The sequence below is a fragment of the Actinia tenebrosa genome, unplaced genomic scaffold (genome assembly GCF_029948245.1).
Source record: "Actinia tenebrosa isolate PJP-AT-01 unplaced genomic scaffold, QUT_ActTen_1.0 PGA_scaffold17__23_contigs__length_9995812, whole genome shotgun sequence".
Classification (NCBI taxonomy): Eukaryota; Metazoa; Cnidaria; class Anthozoa; order Actiniaria; family Actiniidae; genus Actinia; species Actinia tenebrosa.
Genome location: NW_028292577.1, coordinates 5,418,397 through 5,438,123, shown reverse-complemented (window position 1 = coordinate 5,438,123; position 19,727 = coordinate 5,418,397). Strand labels below are relative to the sequence as shown.

Genomic DNA, 19,727 nt, shown 5'->3' with positions numbered 1-19,727 from the left:
CTAGTGACTTGGCATCCCAGACCATCAATCCTTTGTTTGACAACCATCCCATTATCATATCGTGGGATGTATTCTTCCAGTACTCCAAATCAAGATGCTGCTACATCCCCGAGATTGATGGTGGGCGTACTGTGAGAAAACTGTTTCTCAGGGTATGCAATTTTTCCATGTTTTCGAGCCCCAGCTACCAATACAGGATTCTCAAGACTGGAGAAACTTTCACTAGTCCCGAAAAAGACATCCGCAAGGCATCGTTTCTCCACAAAAAGTGTACGGATAAAAATGCCCAACCCATTGCATGGCATTCAGAGAATTTGAGAACTTTGAACAATTAAACTATTAACTATCATGCCGTGTACTCTAATAGTCATATATTGTAATAAAATTCTTTGAAATCTCAAACAAAAGTGTTTCTTCATTAATCAACTATTGAAAAGAGTTCCACACTCCCCAAAACACTGCGCGCGCTAAATTATGAGCGGTATTAGATATAAAGAGCGTGATCCATTCAAGCTCTCGATCATTTGCTCAAAATCATGGACCCCTTCACACTTGCCGAAAAGCAACTTATTTTGACTTTCGCATCTGAAGTGTGTAAACAGCTCCACCAAATTGATGAAAATCAGTGTTGTGGCTGTAAAGATAAAACTAGTAACAGCGAGTGTCTGATGCTAACGGAAGATGAAAAGATAGAAATCAATTTTGACTTGGCCCTAAAGAATGTGATCCTTAAAGTAGTAAATGATAAAATTATGGCGAACATGTCACCATTTAGATTATCCTATACCACAAAAATTGGACTCGAATCATGGTTGCGGAGCAACCCAATCTCCTCACGTCCTGATCTACAGAAGAAAGTCAAAGGCACCGTCAAGATCATAGGCATATATTAAATGGCGTTCTCCGATGAAATCAGCAATTGTTTAGAAATATATAAGAACCCCAGCACTCGACTACAACAATCATTTCTCATGTGGTGGCTGCTCATGCTGCTTACGATTATTCCTCTGATCTTTTGCTGGGTGCAGGATTTTTATCGCTGTCCACTTTGGAATATTCACGAGCAAGTTGATGGTGAATATCGACATCAAGATGTCCAGTACGATAGCTCAAAGTATCTCTTGTGTCGACAATGCAGTGGTTATGATTGTCAGTGATGAAGTGGAGATGAATGCCAGAGCCAAGATTCGACACGTCCTTGAGTTTTTTTATGTCGAACTCTGCCGGAGAGAAATGATGAAGAAGCTGACAAAAGAGTGTGAAGGATGCGAAAACGATTGGCCAAGTCAGCGCGACCATGCCTGTTTGATGACCAGTGATCACGATTTGTGGACTTTTTACTTTGACGATGTTAAAAATGTGATCGATTTAAACATGATGCAAGATGTGTGTGCAGATCTCGTCAAACTGGTAGATGTGCCTATGTCCTCAGAATGGGATGCCTTTGTTTCCAACCTACCAAGCATGAACTCTAGTGTAGCAATGATGATAGCAAGTGATATGTCATTTCCCGATAGATATAACAGACCGATAGCGAACTTTGTAAGCGACATGTGTGATGTCAAACAGAATAGTTGGGAATTATCGACGGAAATATTTAATGAGTTTGTAATCGCCATTTCAAATTGAATAAATGTGAAAGTCTTACATATCGAGACTCAGTTTTCATTTGTTTTCAAGGGGTAAAGACATGGGCTGTGGATGCTTGAATTCCATTCCCAATTTAAGTCTTCGCGATATTTTCCGAAAAGTTCGTTGTGTTCTTGCCTGCTGTGGAGGAAAGGTTGTGATCCAAAACTCTCAGATTGATGGAAAGCAACGAGCTGTTGGAAAAGTTGTATTACAACCTGAATCAAGGAGGAAATCTCGGGAGCGTAGACGCTTTATTCCATGCTGCGAAAAAGAAGAACAAGAAGATCACTAAGAAACAAGTTCAGGAATGGTTAAAAGGACAGCGAGTGTATTCCCTTCACCGGCCGGTTCAAAAGCATTTTCGTAGAAATCGTGTTATTGTTGGATCAATTGATGATGTGTGGGAAATAGACTTGATTGACATGCAATCCCTAAAGAAATACAATAGTTATCATAGATACATGCTCACTTGTATCGACGTCTTATCAAAATATGCTTGGGTGGTTCCAATCAAAGACAAATCTGGTCCAACTTTAGTAAAGGCGTTTAAGCAAGTGTTAGATGAGTCCAACCGCAAACCCCAAAAGATTCACTCTGACCGTGGGAGTGAATTTATGAATAAGAATTTCCAGGACTTTTTGAAAGAAAAGAACATTGGATTTTATCACACTTTCAACGAAACAAAAGCGAGTGTCATCGAACGTTTTAACAGAACTCTGAAACAGCGCATGTACCGGTACTTTACATGGAAAGGGACTTTGAAATACTTAGACGTTTTACCCGAAATCGTAAGGGCGTATAATAATTCATACCATAGAAGTATCATGAGAAGCCCATCAACAGTAAATAAGAGCAATGAAAATGAGGTGTGGAAAAGTCTTTATGGAAACACCTTGATGAGGAGACCCCCGTATAAATTCAAGATGGGAGACCAAGTACGCATTTCTAGGTCCAAGAAACTGTTTGAAAAAGGATATTTACCTAACTGGAGCGAGGAAATTTTTGCTATTTCTAAACGAATTCCTCGAAATCCACCTGTCTATAAAGTCAAAGAGTTTGATGGAGATGAGTTGGAGGGGACCTTTTACGAACAAGAACTACAAAGAGTGCAGACTAGAGGTGATGAAGAAGTGTATAAGATAGAAAAGATCTTGAAGAAGAGAAAACGTGGCAAACTTACAGAGTATTTTGTAAAATGGTTAGGATACCCAGAAAAATATGACAGCTGGGTTTCTAGTAGCGATTTTGAATAAAGTTTATTAAACGACTGTTTTGTGCTCATTTTTCCCTAACCACCATGACGAGCAGTCAGTTTTACATTACTCTCCCGAGTAATAGTTCTATGGATGTATATCCAAACAACACTCTGGCCGAGTACAAAGTCAAACTGCCCGAGCGTATGGATTTGATAGGGGCTTGGGAGGTGGGTTTGGCATCCATTACTTTTCCCCACACATGGTTTAACATTAGAAAGGAGAACCAGAAGTTTTATTACAACGGTGGTATGGGGTTTTGGAATGTGGGGATAATTCCAATAGGCTACTACACGAGTGTGACGGATGTCATTAGTAGCATAAATAAAGCAATCACAGACGATGGAGTAACAGGCATTTCCCTCAAGTTAGATAATCGATCGCAGAAAGTCACAGTGGAGCTAGGTGTTGGAAAGAAACTGAGTTTTGAGAACGACCTTGGGGTGATTTTAGGATTTGGTAGTGACATTATCCTTGACAAGACGACCGAAGCGTCTTTCGTGTCCGATCTGAATATTGGCCTCCAATCACTCTATGTCTACCTCAATGTATTGGATATGCAGATTGTGGGTGATGTGAGAGCTCCTCTACTACGCACCGTCCCAGCAAGCGGCAAAGATGGGGAAATAATTACGAAGGACTATGAACACCCTCAGTACATGCCACTGACTACACGCGAGTTTGAAACTTTGGAAGTTCTTATAACCGACGACTCGGGGAATAAAGTACCATTTGAACGTGGACGCGTAGTGATAACGTTACATTTCAGACTTCGTCAATCCCCTTACTTTCGATAAGATGACGAAACAAAGTGGAGCTGGGCACATGATGGTGTTTCACGGTGGACGTTTTCAAAGAGGTTATGGACAAGTGGGCTATGGCCTTGGATCCTTTTTTCAATCCTTAGCTAGGAAAGCCATGCCTTTTCTACAAAGCGGAGCTAAATCTCTGGGGAAAGCAGCTCTCGATACAGGAATGAACGTTGCTAAGGATGTTTTGGCAGGAAACAACCTGAAAGACTCTGCTCGAGCAAGGTTACAACAGACAGCGCAAACTGTGAAGCAACAAGCCCTTGACCATATCGCATCTCAAGTCGGAAGTGGAGGATTAAGAACGCGAAAGAATTTAAAAAGAAAGCCTTCACAGAAAAAGATCACTTTACCGCAAGCAAGCAAAGCGAAAAGACCTAAGATTCCTCTCGACGATATCTTCAAGGATTAGAATGGCTTTTGTGCATCCTCATTCCATCCCGTGTATGAAAAGTGAACTAGATCTGTTTACAGCTCCTCCAACTCAAGTCGTGATAGACAGTAGTCAATGGATTGAATATCAGCCCATCTCCTCCATTTCTTCCTCGGCACCCATTGAATTTCAAGTTACAGGAACTGAGAATTATCTGGATTTAGCCAAGAGTATGCTATTCATCAAACTGAAAATCACTAAAGCTAATGGTTCTGATCTAACCACTGATGAAAAAGTAGCACCTGTCAATAATTTTCTGCAAAGTTTATTCAAGCAAGTGGATGTATTTCTAAATGGAATTCAAGTGACACAATCCACTGGGACCTACAGTTACGAAAGCATGCTGGAGACCATATTAAACTACGGCTTGTCAGCTAAGAAGTCCCATCTCACAGCAGGGCTTTACTACAAAGACACGGCAGGGTCCATGGACGAGACAGATTGCACCGGTGCGGGAGGCAATACAGGGCTGCAAACTCGCTATTCGTTTACTAAGAAAAGCTATATCGTCGATTTATGGGGACCCCTGCACTGTGATATACTGTTTGGTGATCGTCTCTTGTTAAATCATGTAGACGTTACCATTAAATTAAATCCGAATACTGCAGCGTTTGCCTTAATGTCAGGAGAGACAAATCCCAATTACAAGATTGCCATCCAAAGCGCCAATTTAAAGGTTCGTGCAGTGAAAGTGAGCCCGACGCTGCAATTGCAGCACTTAAACGAGCTGAAGAAGGGAGTGAATGCAATCTATCCCATGAGGAGAACTGACTGCAAGACCTATACCATACCTTCAGGAAATCCTTCCATTCATAAAGGAGATTTGTTTAATGGGCAAGTTCCTAAGCGTGTAGTACTAGCCATGGTCGACTCTACCGCGTTCAATGGAAGCTATACCAAAAACCCTTACAATTTTAAACTGTATGGAGCAACATCTATAAGTCTTACAATCGATGGGGAACAGAGACCTTTCAAACCCATCACCTTGAAACTAGCAAGGGCCAGTGAAACGAATTTCATGGAAGCCTACCAGACTTTGTTCTCCGGAACTGGTCGACTGTTTACAGATTCTGGAATCGATATTGCACGAGAGGATTACGACCAAGGCTACGCCATTCTCGTCTTTGATGTAACCCCTGATCTCTGCAGTTCATCCACTCATTTGAATCAGAAACAGAAAGGAAACGTATCTCTAGAGGTTCAGTTCAGCACAGGTTTACCTAACGCTGCTAACCTCATTGTTTACGGAGAGTTTGAATCCACGGTCGAGATCGATTTTGCACGCCACGTGACTTTTGACTCTTCAGGATGAACACCAAGCAGATAGAAAACATCATTGAGAAGGACCCTGTTACGCGCAAGAAGTTTGCTGGTGTGTTTGCCGAAAACCGTTTACCACATGATGTTGGAGTCTACCCCTGTGGTGTTATCGCCAACACAGATCCTGATTACAAGCCTGGAAAACATTGGGTGGCCTTTTATTTTAGCACCCCACAACATGGAGAATTCTTCGATAGTTATGGACGACCACCTCAATTTTATAGTAGCAATTTTTTAAACTTTCTGAGTAGAAATAGTCAAAACTGGATTCATAATCAGAAAACATTGCAAAGTTTCTATACCACTGTATGTGGAGAGTATAGCATTTTTTATATAATGCATCGAGCACGAGGTGTGACTATGAATTCTATTGTAAAATTGTTTGGTACTGACAAGTTTAGAAATGATGAAAGTGTGTATCGTTTTATGTCTAAGTATGTGTGATAATGTGTGAAATAAAGAATCTTGCAACAAATGAATTTATCATATCTTTATTTATGTTTGAAACTCAACTTTACAAGTTTATCAATAAGGTATCCATCCTAGATTTCTCCTTCCTCGTGTGGAGGGCCTTTGCCCTCTTTTACTAGTCAGAGGAGATAATGGTTCCTTTCTAGGAGTTGAGGGTGGTGTAGGTAGAAGAGTGTCCATTCTCTCCATTACAGCTTGGGTGGGTGTAGTAGGGGGAAGTCTTCCTCCAGCTTTGAAGAGACCCATCAATCGCCTGCGGTCGTCGTTCCTGATGAAATCTTCAGGGGTATTGAGTTTTGCCAAAACTTCTGTAAATGCGTCTCTTCCTGGAGGTTGGAATCCTTTTCGCTTTCTAATGGTATCATTGATGAGATCTGATATGCTTGACCCTTTGAGGGTTTGACCCTCCAGAGAAACCTCACCCTTTTCATCCCACTGAACCGCTTCGGGGGTCTTTTTGATCCAACGTAATAAATTTTCAGCTTGACTTCGAAAGGTTTTTGGAACGGTGTCTAAGATCTCAGACTCTGAGATAGGTTGAGGTTGTTGTTGCTGTTGGGGTTCTTGTGGTAGTGGTTGGGTTACCTGTGGTGGAGGTAATGCTTCAGCTGTTTGTAGTTTCACTGTAGGTATATAATTCTCTCTTTGTTCTTGTAAATTCAAGTAGCGCTGAAGGAGTTGTTCATGGTTCTTGATTTTTATTTCGGTTGGTTGATTGGGATCTGAAAGAGTATTGCTCATCTGCTGACTAAGAGAGCTCATGGATTTTACCAATGGTGAAGTCTGGATGTCGTTTTGCTGTCGTATGAGTGTCATAACCTCTTCGAGGACCAAATACATTTTCCTGTTGTGCTTCATAGTTTCTTGGAAATCAGATTGGCTAGGACAGACAACACAGGTGGTATCAGGAATGGAAGAAAGTTACCCCCTGTCTGATTCAGTTTCTCTCTTTTCTTCTTGACTGGAACTGTTTTATCCGCTAAAACTCGCAGTACTCTCTTGTAACGCTTAAGTTTCTTTTTCTGTTGCTTGTTAATGGGAACCACCCCTCTCAACACGTTCAGTGTCACTTCACAGATAGCGTTGATCAATTCACTATTGCAGCACTTGAGAATAGCACGTCTTAATTTTGGGTTTGACTTTGCCAATACTCGAAGGAAGTCTGCGTTCTCACTCAGACGACGAGACATCCTCGAATGATTCAACAAGGTGATGACAACAGATTATATACGTTTCACATAAACCACTTGCTGCTCTTCTGGGAAGATAGATGTTCTTAGTCGATATGGATTAGTCGTGGTGGGATGAAGGTCAAACAGCAAATAACCATAAGGTTGTTGGGTCGCATCTTCATAAGCTTCCATCACACGAGACACTTCACCAGGAAAAGCCTGTTTTGCTAATGTAGAGACCCCCAGGGAATCCCGAGGATTTTTGAAGGCTACAATGTAATGGGTGTTAAGACTTATGGTTCTTGAAAACTTTCCTGGGGGAAAAAGATTCTGTACAAGAGTCATGGTGTTAATATGTCGATGGTGTGAACCGCGGGTGATTAACTCCACCATGGCGTTGTTTTTCATGCTCTCATTCATCAGGTCATCTAGGACTAGTAGACCTGGGGTTCGGTCAAAAAGGGTGTAAATATCCTGCGGAAAGCCCTGGACGAACTGTATGTGAGGAATCTCTTTTTCCATCATGAGAAACCGAGGTTGATATTCTCCATAACAATAGACAATCTTTTGGATAGGTTGGTCAAACATATCGTTAACACATCGTAACAACTTTTCAGTCCAGCTTGTCTTCCCACTAGAAGTTGCACCGTAAACTATTAAGGATGTCGGACTTTTAAAACGCACGTCCATACTGTACGAAAGCAGATCAGGAACTAATTCATTAGTTTGAGATGAGCGATTTATGTTCATCACTCGCACTTTTTCTAACCAAGGTTTTCGCTCGTCAGAATTCAACAAATGTACACTGGCTAAGTGGTTTGAAAGTTGAAGTAAATTGGTTTTACAACACCCAGGAATGGGACAGTCTTTCCTTTTCCGTTTTCCCATCGTAAATAAAATCTTTAAGATACTCTTCGTCTTTTTATAAGAAGCAAAACTCTACTTTAAAAATTTTCTTCCAAATATTTTTAATTAGTGAGGGGCACTAGGGGTATCAGGGGTACTATTTAAGACAAAAATCTTGGAAAACAAAAGAAATTGTGAATGAGATCAGGGGCACCAGGGGCATCAGGGGCACTTTTTCTTACAAAAACACAGACACTCAACATCGTTGTTGAAACGAATTTATTTTATAGCGTGGTAAACCTATTTACAATGTGCTGAACGTTTTTTCTAAGTTCTAGTATTTACAGATTAATCTATATGGTAGTGACCGTATGCTAGGCTGGTTATACCATCCCCCAATATATATCTTTTATCATCATAAGGGCTAAGACCTATTTTATTTAGGTTTACAGTATATATTTCATGTTTTTCACTGCGCAACTGCTGCATGCTAGCCATAGTTCGCTTTTTCTGAAACAAACAATCCCTATAGTGGGTATGTCGTATATTCCGTTTCGTCACATACTTCGCGATACCCTTAGCCGTTTTCTTCTCAACATCACGACCACCCTCTTGATAGAGAAGAGAGTACATTTTGGGTCTTAGACCTACAAACTCCTGAACAGGAATTCCATGAGTTTCATCTTTCATTTTGCCTAAAACCTTTTTATTACGGGTCGAAAAGAGAAAGTGCTCGCGGTTATGTTCCGAGGTGTCAAAGAGGTCGAGGTCCCCATACATGTCTCGATAGACATCTTCTGTTCGAATATCATAGCAGAGAGAATCGGTGTCTGTGAAAAGAAGGGTGGCCCTATTTCCGTACTTGGCTTTGATATAGTTGTAATGGAAGTCATACATCAATACTTTGGAAAGATCCAAAATACAGAAGCCTACGTAGATAGGGCGGTTGAGATAGAGCGAAGGTTTTTTCATATTAACGGCTACCAGATTTTCGTTGAAGATTCTAAAGTAATCGAAAAGAGGAGAGGCTGAAAGTTTCTCAAGTTGTCTTTCCGTGTTGACAAGTTTGACATTGACACGCTTCCTTAGATTCTCCATGGTCTTACCGAAGACGCTATTGTTCATAAGCTTAAAGAAATCTTTTTCGAAATCGTTTCTGGCGTTTTTTCGTTTTTCCGTGTTGAAGTCTATGTAAGTTTTTAGCCACGGAGATTGGTCAAAACCGAGTACGCGATGAATTTTAGTGAGTCTCATACCCAGCGCCAAATACTGTTTCAGATTGCGATAGTGGACGACATAATTCGTCTTGTTATGAAGATTGGGTATGAGTTTTTTCGCGGCTGCATTTTTCAGTTCCAAAGTCTCCGCCAATTCCGCGCAGTAAGGCGAAAGCCAATCAGTTGAGACTTTGAGTTTTTCAGGAGCGAGAGGATAGTCGTTGTGTAACTCATGGAGTTCCTGCGGATACTCTAAATCGACCTCGAGAATGTACCCTTCTTCTCCATCATCCGGAATAGTCATGATATCGAGATCGGCTATCTCGCCCTCGGTTAAAAAACCGAAATTGCTCTCCGGAAGAGCTTGCGACATGGCCCAACCATAAAGATTATTTGCATCAAGATAGAGGATGTAATTATTGTCAACATTAGAGTTATAATCTGGGAGGTAGGGGTTATTAGCTTTGGCATATCTATGGGTAATCATAGAAATGCCTCCGCGTAACCCCTCCTCGATGAACAAGTACATATCAGGGTCGGTTAGTAATTCTAATTCAACCCCAGTCATTTTCAAACAGGCCAGCCAAGATAGACCAGGACTTGTGAAAAAATGACCAGGGTCAAGTTCATAATATTCTAGACAGATGTCCCTGAAATTTTCAAAGACATCTGCCAATAGGAGTACATCGGATCTTAAGTAGAGATCATGGTAGTCTCCCAAAGTTCTGCAGTGAAAAGATTGAAACACGCGTTGGGCATGTTCGTAATCTTCATCACTGATGTGCTCTTCCTTCAACGAACTATAGAAATGATCCTTTGAAGGGAGTCTGGGTTCCTCGAACTTGGAAAAAATATCCATGTACTCGTAAGGATAGACCCCCTTACGCAGCAATAGAGAGACTTTATCCACCTCTGAAGAATTACCCCTCGATGCTCGTATTGTCTATTTTATTACGATGACGATGCAGAAGTGATTCTACAAAATAATGATTACAAATACATGATATATAAATGGTAATTCGTGATTAACATGCTATAATAGTCCCATTGAATCATAAAGTACTTACAACAGAGAAGTAATCAGGTCCTAAATGCTTATAAATGATATAAAAGAACGGTAACAATATGAACGTGTGTTCCTCGTGAGTCAACGATTGTTCGAGAATATCAGATGACCTCATGTCACCGTTTCCGGTGGCCTGATGTTAATGTTATTATGAGTGTCAAGTGACCGTAGACTCTTCATCCCCCCCCAAGACTGGGAGTCCATAAGGCATTGTGGATGAGCAGGCTGAGTGCTGGATCCAGTTGCCAGATTCAGGCTCGTACCGTTTGGGTGGGCCACAGTTTCGTCGAGGGCGGTGAATTGGTGTCTGCTGATCTGGTTGATGTGGTGATGGTTCCGGGGATGGGTCGACACTTGGGGTCACGGGTGAGGCGGCCTCTTCGTCTGATGGTGCGTGAGCTTTGTTCTCCATGCGGGGGGGGGGATCTTGGTCTTGCTGAATTTCCTGGGGTGCTGCAGTGTGGTGTAACGGCTGAGCGGGTGGAATTGGTTTTGGTTCAGCTGACTCTTTGTCTTGTTGTCTGTGTGGGGAAGGCTCTGTGACGATTCGTGGTGTTGCAGGCGTGTATGCACGGAGGAAGCGACGGTTTCGTAGCGTTAGTCGTCCCGAGCCATCCACTTTTACCATGTACTGGTCATGTGTCCTTGTTTCGACTATAGTGCCAGAGCGGTCCCATTTGGTTGGGTGAGGTCCTTGTTGATTCTGAAGGAAGACCTTGTCGCCGACCGATAGTGGGCGTAGAGGCCGAGAGTGCGCTTTGAGAGATTCTGTTGATCGTGACATCCTGGTGCGCAGGGCCTCCTCCTTTGCTGTCCATGCCTCGCGCCAGAGTGGTCGAATATTAGGATTTGAGTACTTTTCCAATCGGTTGGCGAAGGATAGGGTGTCGCGTAGTGGACGTCCAAAGACAATTTCTGCTGGTGAGAGGCTGCAGTCTGGGTCGGGCGTATTTCGCAGCTGTAGCATGGCTTGCAGGAAGCGGTCATGGTTTAAGTTCCCAGATGGCCCTGTGTTAGACATCAAAAGACGTTTTGCGGTCTTGACGGCTACTTCCGCTCTGCCGTTGGACTGGGGAAAGTGAGCAGAGGAGAGGCGGTGCTGTATACCCCAGTGGCGCAGAAAGACTTCTGTGCATCCTGCTGTAAATTCCGGTCCCCCATCGCTAGAGATTTCTTCGGGTACTCCAAAGGTAGCGAAGAATGATCGAAGATGGCGGATCAGACCATTGGCACCTGCGAGGTTGGTGCTGGAAGGTGAGCCAAATATCTCCACCCAACCTGACAGGCGATCTCCCACCACAAGGTAGTGTTGGCCTCCGTAGGTGAAGAAGTCTGCGAACACTGCTTCAAATGGGGTTGAGGGCGGTTGTGATAGTATGGGCGGTGGTGACGCCTGTGAGGGTGCGTTTCTATTACAATCCACGCATCTGTCTCTGGTTGACTTTATGTCCTTTGTCATTCCGGGCCAGTAGACGATCATGCGGGCGCGTTGTTCCATAGTCGAGGTACCCTGGTGTGCTGCGTGGAGATGCTGTAAGACTTGTGGGCGAAGGGATGTGGGGATCACAACCCGGTCCTGGTACATGAGAACACCATGTTTCACATAGAGGGACTCGCGCAGTGGCCAGAAGGCTGCAAGCTCAGGATCGGTTTGATAGGACGCTTGATGACCTTGCTCGATGATGTTGAGCAGGCGGCTGAGTGACGAGTCGGTGGCCGTGTGTTGTGCTATGTGCGCCCATGAGATCATGCCAAGTTGTATTGCTTCACTGCGGATTGAGGCCATCAACATCGACTCTTGTTTGTCTGGTGAGCTGTATGATCCCGATGGCGATGGGTGTCGTGAGGTTGCGTCGGCTGCGTGGTTTAGCTTGCCTGGTAGATGCACAATGTCAAAGTGCCATGGGAGCGTTCGCTGTTTGAGTCTGAAGAGCCGCGAGTTAGTTATCTCGTCGAGCGTGCGGTCGCCAAGGATTTTGGTCAGTGGCCTGTGGTCAGTTACTACCACGAGGTTGTCACATCCCTGTGTAAAGTAGCGGGTCTGCTCGAGGCCCCATGCGACAGCGAGGGCTTCACCTTCGATGGCTGCATAGCGTTGCTCTGCAGGGGATAGGAAGCGTGATCCCGCTAGGGTGATCCTCCATCCTCCTGGGCAGCAGTCGGGTATTCCGGACGGGCAGTCGCAATGTTGCTGGAGTAGGAAGTACCCAATCCCACGTTTGGACCAGTCAGGACGCAGGCATGTACGACGCTGTATGTCGAATATCTCGACCCCTTTGCGGATGGCATCGACTATGGCCTGTTTGGAGGCTTGGAAGGCGTCCTCAAGTTCTGTAGACCATGAGAACTTGCACCGAGGGCTGAGGAATGGCTTGAATGGGGACATTGTGTCACGTAGTTGTGCATAATTGGCTACTTGGTTCACGAGCCCAAACCAGCTCCTGATGTCTGTAGTAGAAGAGGGCGAGGGAAAGTCCCGAATGGCGTCCAGGTACTTCGGTAGCGGCTCGATGGTAGAGTCAGAGATCCTGAAGCCTGCAAAGTCAACGCATTTGCTGGCGAATTGGAACTTGTCTGGGTTCAATACGACTCCGGTTTGGCTCAGATGTGAAAGCAAGTCGATGGTCCGCCACCAGTGCTGCTCCAAGGTAGCATCGTGGTGTATCAAGTCATCGACACAGCGTTCCTTGCGGTCGAAGCTAGAGAGGATGGCATCGAAGCGACGGTTGTATCCGTCACCAGATGAGAGGAATCCCTGTGGTGCTCTCGTGTAGCGCCAGCGCCCAAAGGGTGTGATGAACGTTGTTAGATGGCGGTCAGATTGCCGTAGAGGGACACTGTGGTAGCCATTCCAGGCATCGGTGACCGTTTTCCAACTGTCCTTGGGTACCCGGCGTGCAAGGTGGAAGGGCGATTCGGTAGCAAATGTTTCACGTTGGCAGAATTTATTCAGTGGTGACAGGTCGACAGTGCGGCGAGGTGAACCATCATGTTTTCTAGTGACGACCATTCTGTGGCACCATGTGACAGGCTCGCCATATGGCACTCTTTCGATGACACCGAGAGCTTCGTCGCGAATGAGGTCGTCGTACACCTGTTGCTGCCAGTGGATGGGTATAGTAGCTGCGGTGTGGCAGGCCTTTGGAGTTGCGTTGGGGTCAACGTGAATCTCTATTGCTGGTCCTTCCATACGTGGCAAGGTTTGGTGAGGGCATGTGTTGAAAGTGGATGAGGCATATCTGTCCAAGAGCCAAGCTTTCATCTTTCCATTGTTTTCAGGTGTGCATGGGAACGGCAGTTCCGACGGTCGGCTGGGGGCTGTTGCTCTACGAGGGCATGAGCATGCGTCATCTGAGGCGTGGCTGGCTGCGTCTGTGTTTTGGCTCGTGGATTTTACATGTGAGCTGCGGGCACTTGCTGGGAAATCTTGTGGCAAGATTGCTAGGTTGAATAGCGTTTCACATGATAGATACATGGTGTTCACTGCGCTGCTGACGTATACCATAGAGCGGCATGTTACCTCTCTTCCGGTGCTATTCCTGCTGGTAAGTTTGGCAAAGAAAGCACCCTCTATGGGGATCGGTGAACGGTTGGCTGCCGATAGACTGAGGCTGACGGGGGTTAGCATGTCCCGCGAGAATCCGCTGGCCAGGAAGTCTGTTAGGGACCATAGGTCTGACTGTGCTCCGGTATCGGCGACGGCTGATACTTCAGCTTGAGGTGTGTACGTACTCCCTTGACTGCTGCTGGTATCGGTTGCTGGGGAATCGGCGTTGATCTTGATGCTGATCGTGGGATGAGCTTGGAGGCGTGCCCGGCGCCATTCACCCTTTGAGAAGATATGATGGTCGAGTGCAATCGGCGCGTGGTTGTCGGTGGAACTGTGTGTCGTCCTTCGCCGTTTCCTTTGTCGACGCTTTGGTCGTGTAGGGCGGACTGGATGTTGATGGAGTGCCGCCATCTGAGAGATCTGTTCGGGGTCTTGGCTGGCGTGGACTGCGGATGTCGAGGCTGAGGGCGTTCCTCGCGTGCGTTTGCTGCGGCGACGGTTTCGATAGCAGGTGATGCAGACCTGATGGGGCTTGGTGTTCCAGCCCCTTGCTCCTACCGTGTATATTTTGAACCTTTGTTGGCAGTCCGGACATGTAGCCTCTTTACACTGGTCTGTGGGAGATGGTACCGGTGGTGGAGTTGTGGCCGGGGTGTCAGTTCGTGGGTTCTGTTGGCGACGGAACGACGACATGGCTGATAGGCTAGATGACGGTAACGCATTGCGGGCCTTTTCTTTGCTCTCGACGAGTGAGATTACCTCGTTCACTGGTGTTTGGATAATTTTTTTGGTTCCCAGGATCTCGCGGCGTATATCTGGGTCGGCGATCCCATTTAGGAGGACGTCACGTGACATGTGAGGCGTGTAATCGACGTCTTTTCCACATTCGCATTTTGAGGAGAATTCGCATGTTTCTGCCTTTCCTCTGACTCTGGCGGCAAAGGAGCGAAATGGTTCGTCGCGCTCTTGTCGAAGCTGAAGTAGTTCAGTTCTCAATACGCCGGTTGCCACAGGAATGACTGCTAGGGAGCGCATCGTGTCTAGTAACTGCTCCAAAGTGCCAGAGGTGGCGGTTGGATTCGTTTTGAGGATGTTATCTCCCAATTGGGGACCTGCGCACTGGAACAGCTGGGCCGGTGCTGTGGCCTCGTTGATGGCTGAGCCAGTGCGGAAGACGTTCCATCTTCTCACAAAAATGTTCCATTCTTCTGTCGATATGCCGACATCAATTTTTGGTCGATCAAGGGACGGGGCACGTACGCTTGGCGTGGGCGCTGGTACAGCGGCCGTCGCTTGATTGGTTTGATGTGCTAGGTTGTGGTTCTTTAGTATGGCGATGACCAATTCTTCTGAGCCATCGGCCGTTTTGAAGTCACACGACGGGACAGAGCAACTTATTATGACCATAGTTACTATTTTGGTTTTGTTAAATCACTTCTGCATGAAGAATTACCCCTCGATGCTCGTATTGTCTATTTTATTACGATGACGATGCAGAAGTGATTCTACAAAATAATGATTACAAATACATGATATATAAATGGTAATTCGTGATTAACATGCTATAATAGTCCCATTGAATCATAAAGTACTTACAACAGAGAAGTAATCAGGTCCTAAATGCTTATAAATGATATAAAAGAACGGTAACAATATGAACGTGTGTTCCTCGTGAGTCAACGATTGTTCGAGAATATCAGATGACCTCATGTCACCGTTTCCGGTGGCCTGATGTTAATGTTATTATGAGTGTCAAGTGACCGTAGACTCTTCAACCTCTACATACTTTTTGAGAACCTTAAACTTATCATCCCCTTCCCGACTTAGATTATGTACTAATCTTTCCAGAGAGCTGTTTAAAAACTGTAGCGAGTCGATAAAAACTAAATTTCCTACAGAGAACGAAATATACTTCTCAGTATTATTAGGAATACAAGAAATTTTTTCTGATTTTAGTTTCCCCAGCCCTTGCATGATCAGATGACTGTCATATCCACGAAGGTTGTGGAGGACAACAGGGATCTTACCCGTAAACTTATAGTTAATGTTGCACTCATTATGGGCAGCCCCGCGATAGGCACCTGTTAGATGGCAATGGTCTCGAACCCTGTCAGCTCCCAAGACCTCTCCACAGATATGGCAGTCAGTGGCTGCTTGAAAATCACGCTCCTGCCTTGCACTAATAGTCATGGGTACTATAGTGTTTACAATTTGAGAAATTTGATTTTCCTCTGCTAGCAAGCAGTCTAAAAACCTATCCACAGCGTCAACACCTCTGTATACCACTGGAGGTTTGTTATACCCGTCCACTGTAGACACTAGAGTATAACAGAACCCACACGGTTGGTGGTGTTGCGTTTTTTGGGTACCACTTGCATGGTCCTTCAAAGAAGGGGTGTTGCATTGAACTAAAATGGACTCAAAATCCGCATAGATAATAAAAGGGACTTTGAGTTGCTTCCCCACTTCTTTGAAGGCCAGAGTGTCCTGGTCTTCATCAGGGAGACGGATCTTTTGAGCGCTATGAAGCCTACAGTGAGGTTCATGAGCTTCTAACAAATCCTCCCTAACAAAGCCATGCAAACAGTACATACAATAAAACATTTGACCATTATGCTGAGTCAATTTCCCTAATAGTCTACTTAAATCCCTTATTAAACAGTAATGTCTTTGGTTGCCTTGAGAAAATAACAAAAGATTAACATGCAACTCTTTTTTCTCTTTCGTAATATATAGAGGGAAAAGCTCGTTAGTTTCAAAACCAAAAACATTCACACTAATTTCTTGGTTTTGATTTTCAAATTTTGATACTTGACTTATTTTGACAGGATAGTCTATGCCCTCCATGTTTATTTCATCCTCATACCTTTTGTAATGGTGAACGCGGTGAGGCTGACCTTTCCAATGAACGGAATACTTTGCAGCCAAGATAGACCATAGGAAGCATTTTTCATCATCGTTTTGGATGTTGAGGACTGCCTTTTTGTCTTTGAGCCTTTTGGGAAGGGGAAGATAGGTTGCTCCTTTCAGAGGGGCGTAGGGAACAATCCCTAAATCCAAGTGTAAGACCTAATAAAATAAACAGAATTACCGTAAACATGGGAGAATACAAAAATAACGTTCTCAAACAGCTTTAATTTGTTGAAAGATAGAAACTAAATAAATAAGTAGAACTTACTTCATCGAGTTGCCACCCAGATCCTTCCTTTTGATACTCTAAGAAAGATTTCTTTACTTTCTCCACCGCATCGTTGTACTGTTTTTTGAGTTCGGAAGGGTTGGTGGTGGTCATGCAAACACTGCGAAAATGCGGGGTCGACACTTGATCTTCACCATCGGGGTTTGATTTTACAAGTCGTACTTTCGAGCAAAGATACCACTTTATTCCTTTATGCAGTTGAAGTTGTTTTTGGAGTCGCTTCATAACCATGCCCCTTTTTCCCCGAAAGGTTTGGAGGAGATCATACTTTTCTTTCCGATTGGGGTCGTACTTGAAGATGGTGGCTTTCTCTTTTATGGCACACTCCTTTGCCTCCCCACCACCTTCTTGGTTTACAGTCTGAAGCTATAACAAAAAAAACAAAACAAAAAACAAAAAACAAAAACAAACAAAAAAAAAAAAAAAACAAACAAAAAAACAAAAAAAACAAAAAAAAAACAAACAAAAAAAACAAAAAAAATCGAATAAGTTATCGTTTTGAAAATGATTATCCATTCAATAAGAAAAAAAAATTACCTCTTTTTCATCTCCCAAGATCTCCCCATCGTACTCCTCCAGCATCTGAGGTGGAATATTGACCAACTGAAATGAATATAAAATACTGTTGGTTTATTACAGAGTGCTAAAAATTTACCTCATATTCAATTATCTCTTGGTCAGACATTTTCTGCTTTTTCAAGGGCAGAGAGTTTTCTTTATCTTTTAGCTTTCTCTTTGAGGAGCCACCATTACAATTTTTTTCGTGCCTTCTCAAATCATATGCCCTCGAAAATTTCTTCTCGCAGTTGGGGCAAGGAAACTTTTCAGTAGTGTCGTTGTGTCTTTCCCGATGATGCCTTAACAAACTTTTGCGATGTGTAAACGTCTTCCCGCATGCAAAACACTTCATTTCATCGACCTGCAGAATCGAAAGTGGAGAACAAAGCTTTAATACTCTAAACATTGCATAAATTTATCATGCTGATTTGCTTTAAAAATACCAATAACTATTTTTCTTGAACATAGTTAAAATGTAGTTAACTAATATTTTAACAGAATACCTTACCTTTTTACTCGCCGTTGCCTCTTCAATCCACTGCGAAATAAGATCGGTCACCTCTGGGTCGATTGCTAAGTTTTCCATGTTGTGTTTTTCAGTTGAATTCAGCTTGCAATGAGGCCAACATTCAGCTCTTTGGATTTTATAGCCAGTCATCTGCTACGTCATAATCCCGTATCATAAACCCGAAACACGTTCTTCAAACAATAATGAACAAAAGATCTGCTGAGCTAAGTACTAAGAATTCTACTGAGTCACGGTTTTAAGTAGAGTGTTGGCGCCTTTTTGTAACATAATTTTTTTTTTTTGCTTGTTTTACTTTGGGGTTCGCGCCAACCCCTTAATTATGTAAATATACATATCCCTGCTATTGTTTACAGTAATGATGAAAAGGTAAAAGGTATCCTGCTATTGTTTATTCACAAAGTAAACAATGGTTCGCACAATCTCTAGTCGAGACTGCAGTTATGAACTGCACTGCATCCCAAGACCTAAAAAGTGGTTGAAAATAGACTAGGTTAAAACCAGATAGTACTATAAAATCAAGTCTAAACAGCTGATAAAAGAATAAACTTATTTCGTACTTATTGCATGACCTCGTAATTGAAAAATAAATACCAAGAAATTTGCATATCACTCATTGACAGCGTATAAAAATCTTAGTTTATTCTTTTGGGTTTCAAAAGCTTTTAATTCCTCGTTATTACAACATGAGAAAATCAAAATGCTGCCACCACTTTAATGTTCCCGAAGTTCACCCCCGTTGTGGCAGAAAGTATTCTGAATGTGCTCACACGATCGAAATACCTCGGTGTTCTATTTGTCCAGACTACCCAGACTATTATGCTGCATGTCCTTATTGCAAGAACAATTTTTGGACCTGTAGATGTATATGGACCAAAAGTCTACAATCCATGAGCTCGACCAAGAAATAGATGGAGTGTATGATTCAAGATGGATGAGATTTAATAGAACAGTTACATATAGTAAACTAAGCAGTAAACGTCTGGTCTGGTGTGCGCCAAAACCTCGTCACAAACACATTCTAGTTCAGTTATTTGATTTTTATGTGTTCGGGACACTTGATTCTCATATAGAGAATCTACTTCACAGTATGAAGCTATTAAAAAACAACAACAACAACAAAGAAAACAACGAAAAAACAACAACATAATAATAATAAGTCGAAGATAGGAATGTATTCGTAATTGAAGAATGTATTCATATAATAAGAGCATGTTAACAAATAAAAGAATCGTGTCACGCACTGGTTTGGTGATGTCGTGCACAATAGTAGAAACCCGAGCCAATCGTTGGGCCGGATGACTGGGGTTTGGGGTTGAGCACCGGGATATCCGGGGAGGGGACTAGGATCGAACACTCAAACAATACCTGGTCGCCTTAGCCAATAAGCGTCCTCGTAGGGTGAGGGATCTGGGGCCGAGCACCGCACGGCACCGGCACCGCATGTTGGTGAACTCTCATTTCCCTACTACTGAGAAGGAGAAGGAGAAGGAGAAGGAGAAGGAGAAGGAGAAGGAGAAGGAGAAGGAGAAGGAGAAGGAGAAGGAGAAGGAGAAGGAGAAGGAGAAGGAGAAGGAGAAGGAGAAGGGTAAAGGAGAAGAATTAGGAGAAGGAGAAGGAGAACGTGAAGAAGAAAGTAAAAAAGCTTCTTGAAATTAAAATTCCGGTTCCACCA

The 19,727-nt window shown here is 43.6% G+C and overlaps 3 protein-coding genes across 3 annotated transcripts; 1 reads left to right on the top strand and 2 right to left on the bottom strand.

Annotated features, from left to right (window-relative positions):
* The first annotated feature begins 4,107 nt into the window (after positions 1-4,107).
* On the top strand, positions 4,108-5,439 carry LOC116296100 (uncharacterized protein F54H12.2-like). Its single transcript, XM_031704057.2, has one exon. It carries the CDS (start codon positions 4,108-4,110, stop codon positions 5,437-5,439), a length of 1,332 nt encoding a protein of 443 aa, XP_031559917.2.
* Positions 5,440-8,200: 2,761 nt separating this feature from the next.
* LOC116290173 (uncharacterized) lies at positions 8,201-18,323 on the bottom strand. Its single transcript, XM_089032038.1, has 6 exons — positions 18,035-18,323; positions 17,624-17,887; positions 17,506-17,571; positions 16,948-17,334; positions 15,531-16,838; positions 8,201-10,096 (listed from the first exon to the last, which is right to left on the bottom strand). The coding sequence occupies exons 1-6, from the start codon at positions 18,182-18,184 to the stop codon at positions 8,285-8,287; spliced, it is 3,987 nt and encodes a 1,328-aa protein (XP_088888164.1). The 5' UTR covers positions 18,185-18,323; the 3' UTR covers positions 8,201-8,284.
* On the bottom strand, positions 10,085-15,519 carry LOC148910335 (uncharacterized). Its single transcript, XM_089031711.1, has one exon. The coding sequence runs from the start codon at positions 15,174-15,176 to the stop codon at positions 10,377-10,379; it is 4,800 nt and encodes a 1,599-aa protein (XP_088887837.1). The 5' UTR covers positions 15,177-15,519; the 3' UTR covers positions 10,085-10,376.
* Positions 18,324-19,727: the final 1,404 nt, after the last annotated feature.